Source organism: Austrofundulus limnaeus, unplaced genomic scaffold (assembly GCF_001266775.1).
Source record: "Austrofundulus limnaeus strain Quisiro unplaced genomic scaffold, Austrofundulus_limnaeus-1.0 Scaffold127, whole genome shotgun sequence".
Lineage (NCBI taxonomy): Eukaryota > Metazoa > Chordata > Actinopteri > Cyprinodontiformes > Rivulidae > Austrofundulus > Austrofundulus limnaeus.
This window is the reverse complement of record NW_013952529.1, coordinates 578481-582308: the sequence shown is the minus strand read 5'-3', so window position 1 is coordinate 582308 and position 3828 is coordinate 578481. Positions and strand designations below refer to the sequence as shown.

Sequence of the window (3828 nt, the reverse complement as noted above, 5' to 3'; positions counted from 1 at the left end):
TGGATGGATGTTGGATGGATGGATGGATGGATGGATGGATGGATGGATGGATGGATGGATGGGTGGATGGATGGATGGATGGATGGATGGACGGGTGGGTGGGTGGATGGATGGATGGATGGATGGATGGATGGATGGATGGATGGGGTGAGCAAAATGTTACCTAAACAGCCCAGTGGATCAGATTTGATACAATAAACAGATCATAAACAAAGTGATGTGGCAAAAAAAATATTGGATTTTGTTTAAAGGCCCAAAAAACATGTCAGTTCTAAAAAATGAGAATTTTCTGACTATTTTTTAAAGGGTTGGGCTTTAAAGGGTTAAAACTATTTCTCCAACTGAGGTGGTGCAGATAAGACTAAAGATTTATTTTATAGAGTTTTTCCATAAAACCTGACTTCAAACTCTCAAAAATATCCTTTAAATTAAATTTTTATTTAGTTTGAACGGCATCAAAATTCACACCAAGTCCTTCCAGATAAGTTGAGTTGCTGAGATGAAAAGAACTCTGAGGTGTTTGATGATGGATGAATATTTCAGGTTTACCTCGACGTGCAGCAGGGATTTGAAAATAGAGAGATCGAAGGGGAGGCTGCTCTCCTGGATGTTACTGGTTCCTACTGGACCTCTGGTTCCAGAAATCTGACAAAAACAAACAAAACAAACAGCTGAAACGATCCTTCAGAGAACTTCAGCTGCTGTAAGTTCATCCTGTTTAAAGGTTTGTTACCTTGAGGTAGCGCAGCCTGCAGGTGAAGTCCAGGATGTGTCCCAGGTCCGTTTTGGCGTCTCCGGTGAAGCAGGTGGGCGTGGCCTGTCGGAGCTGCTGGGAGACGGAGTAAAGCTGCAGAGGACGCAGAGAAAACACTTCTCCCTCCTGCAGCAGCTGCTCCCCTGCAGAACACGAACAGGTGAAGACATGAATTAAACCCATCTGATGGAGACGCTTTATTATTAACAGAACGCAGGAAATAAGAGGAAACGGTTCTGAAAGGATCGGACCTTTATGGAACAGCTCCTCGGCCAGCGCTGCGGTGATGCCGTTAATCTCCTGGAAAACAAACAAAAAAAAACATTAATTTGTTTCAACTTTAATGAAAATGATTCACAATAACAATCGACATCGTTTCTTTGAACTGGATCATTGCAAAAATGTGTTTAAAGAGTCTGTGACGTGCATGTTCTTCAAATCCAAAAAGTCAAAGAAATCATCTTTATATTTAAGAAAGTTAGAACAATACACACGATTTAACCCATTTTGTCCCATAACTAGCAGATTTTCTTATGAACTTGGCTCAGCCAAAGTGAAACAGGAAGTGACATCAAAGGAACGTTTTAAAAAAAGAAAACTCTCTGGTTTTTGTTTATTAAAACAATATGTGAACTCTTCATCTCTCTGATAGAGACTCAAAATAATCTAAGAAACATCAGATTCGTCTCTACAGTCTGTGTTATTAGCTGTTGTAACAACGCTCTGTTCACATGCAGACATTCCCCTCTGACATCACTTCCTGTCACTTCACAGGCAAACATCTCAACAACTATTATTATATATATATAAATTTATTTTGCAATATTTAAATCAATGTCCTCTTTCTAAAAATGCATTCATATGAATTACAAAATAATTGATGTCACAGAGACTTTAAGAAAATCCCCTTCAGGGTCTGAACTGAACAGATCATAAAGAACAACTGATGGTTCCGTTTGGGTCACATGTTGAGCATCTGACTTCCTTTGAAAGAGGTTTGTTTACAGAAACATCGCTGTTCTGAACAACAGAATGTTGTTTCTCTGAGCTCATGTGACCACAGCTGTCCCATCAGAAAGCCTGAAGTAACTTCAGAATAAAACTGCTACAGATAAATATAAATATAAATATAAATATATAATCAGCTGCATGAGACAGATTCTGTGTCTGGATTCAGTTTATTAGTTGGCAGCTTTAAACTGAGCTAAGTTAGGTCTCATGTCCATCACAGGGACACAGCGTTTCACTCACATAAAGATGAAAGTTCAGGAAGCAGGCCAGCGGAGTGGGCGTGGCCTCTGGAAACTGCTGTAGCAGCGTTTGTAAGTAAAGCTCCAGCTCTTTCTGTCGCCGCTCCACCAAGCTCTTCGAGTTTTTACCCAAAATCTTCTTAGGAGGAAGCAGCAGGCGGTCGACCTTCTTCTCTGCCGTCAGCTGAGAACAAAACATGTCAGGAGAAAAAAAATCATTTGTTTTAGTCATTTAAGAATCCACGTATTCAAAACAAAAACTGAACATTAACAGGTTTAGAAAAGCTAAAAAACTGCAGCTTTTCTGTTAATCATCAGGGCGTTCCCTCATGACGTACCAGAAAAACAACCAGGTGAACGACCTACCTTCTCATGGAGGTCGTAGAAGTCGCTGTAGCGGTGCTTCACGGTCCATCGGTGCCGTCCATCCGTCACGTCGATGATGTAAACCTGAAAAATCACAGAAATGATGCAAACATAGCTGAAAAAGAACAATTTAACAAACCAGTGAAGCTAAAAACTGTAAAATTAAACTAGAGAAGTTGCATTTCCGGCGAAAATGCTAGTGTGAACGCCTCTTACTGGTAACTTTAGCTGGAGCTAAGAAACAAATTGATGATGTCACTGATGACAATCACCATCAAATTTCTAAAAATTGAAATTGCTAAAGAACTATAAAAATTTAAGAAACCAAAAATCACAGCAGGAATGTCCTGAAGGAGCTGAACATTTTGTTATATGAATGGTTTAAGTAGCACAAAAATTGTGGAAGGAGAAGCGGTCCAAAAAAACGTACAGAAGAAACTTGAATAATAAAGAATAAAGAGAAACATGAAAACAATAGTGTGAACGCTGGAGACATTCACACAATAAATGAATATACAGTATAGATGAGCTGCTGTTTATTAAATGATCAACAAGTTTTTAGTTCACTGACATATTAGGATTCATTACATATCATATTTGTCCTTTTAAGTGTTGTTTTTATTCATTTAATTGTTTCAGTAAGAACTCTGGCTGCTTTTTAAAATCATTTTTAGAGATTTTTTATTTCCTGTTTTTAAGCCACTTAACCCTCTGAATCACTGCCCTACTCAAAATTCAAGCCCCAGATTTTGTACCAATTTATCAGCTACACAACTGCAGGAGGAGTTTAGGAACCAGTGGGACTCCAGATCAGCTGGAAGAAACAAAACAAATTCCAGTGGTCGACAAACTGCAGAAAAAGGTGCCGTTCGCTACAAACTACAGCGACATGGAGGAGCACGACGGTCAATAAGAGGAAGTGGAAGACTGGAAAGTGAAGGCAGCCTGAGCTGTGACCTTCAGAAATGAGAGTGTGGTCTCAACAGATCCTGAGGACATGATTAGATCTGTCTCAAAGCTCCAATAATAAACACAATCAGAACTTTAAAGAAGCTGTAAATTCCCTCCTGGTCAGTGGGACTCTACAACAGAAGCTGGAAGAACTGAAGAACTTCTATAAAAATGTTTTGTTTGTCAGAAGGTTGCACCAGGAGGAGACGTTGAAGGAAAATGTGAATTTGAGGGGTGAACAAGAGGCCAAAAGGCAGCAAATTCAGGAGGAGAACACAAGACAGACAACATTACAACAAATAGTGCACTGCAGACTGTGTGAAAGATTAACAAAAAGAACCAGAATGGTTAGGGCTGCCACAATTAGTCGATTAATCGACGAGTAATCGTTTATTAAAATAATCGATGACTAATTTAATAATCGATAAATCGTTTTCTCTTTTTTGTTGTTCTTAACTTTGTTTTTCTCTCCAAACTGCTTTGACACCTTCCACTGCCACATCTGCC

The 3828-nt window shown here is 39.2% G+C and overlaps 2 protein-coding genes across 2 annotated transcripts in view; one reads left to right on the top strand and one right to left on the bottom strand.

Annotated features, from left to right (window-relative positions):
* The window catches only part of LOC106522354 (tripartite motif-containing protein 35), a gene marked incomplete at its 3' end in the record, with an annotated part of 221193 nt that overhangs the window by 212398 nt on the left and 4967 nt on the right, over positions 1-3828 (top strand).
* nisch (nischarin) overlaps positions 1-3828 on the bottom strand; it is a gene marked incomplete in the record, with an annotated part of 25890 nt that overhangs the window by 18644 nt on the left and 3418 nt on the right. Inside the window, 5 exon segments of the mRNA XM_014015326.1 lie at positions 550-645; positions 734-897; positions 1006-1054; positions 2006-2188; positions 2371-2454. Of these exon segments, the coding sequence (XP_013870780.1) occupies positions 550-645; positions 734-897; positions 1006-1054; positions 2006-2188; positions 2371-2454 (576 nt within the window).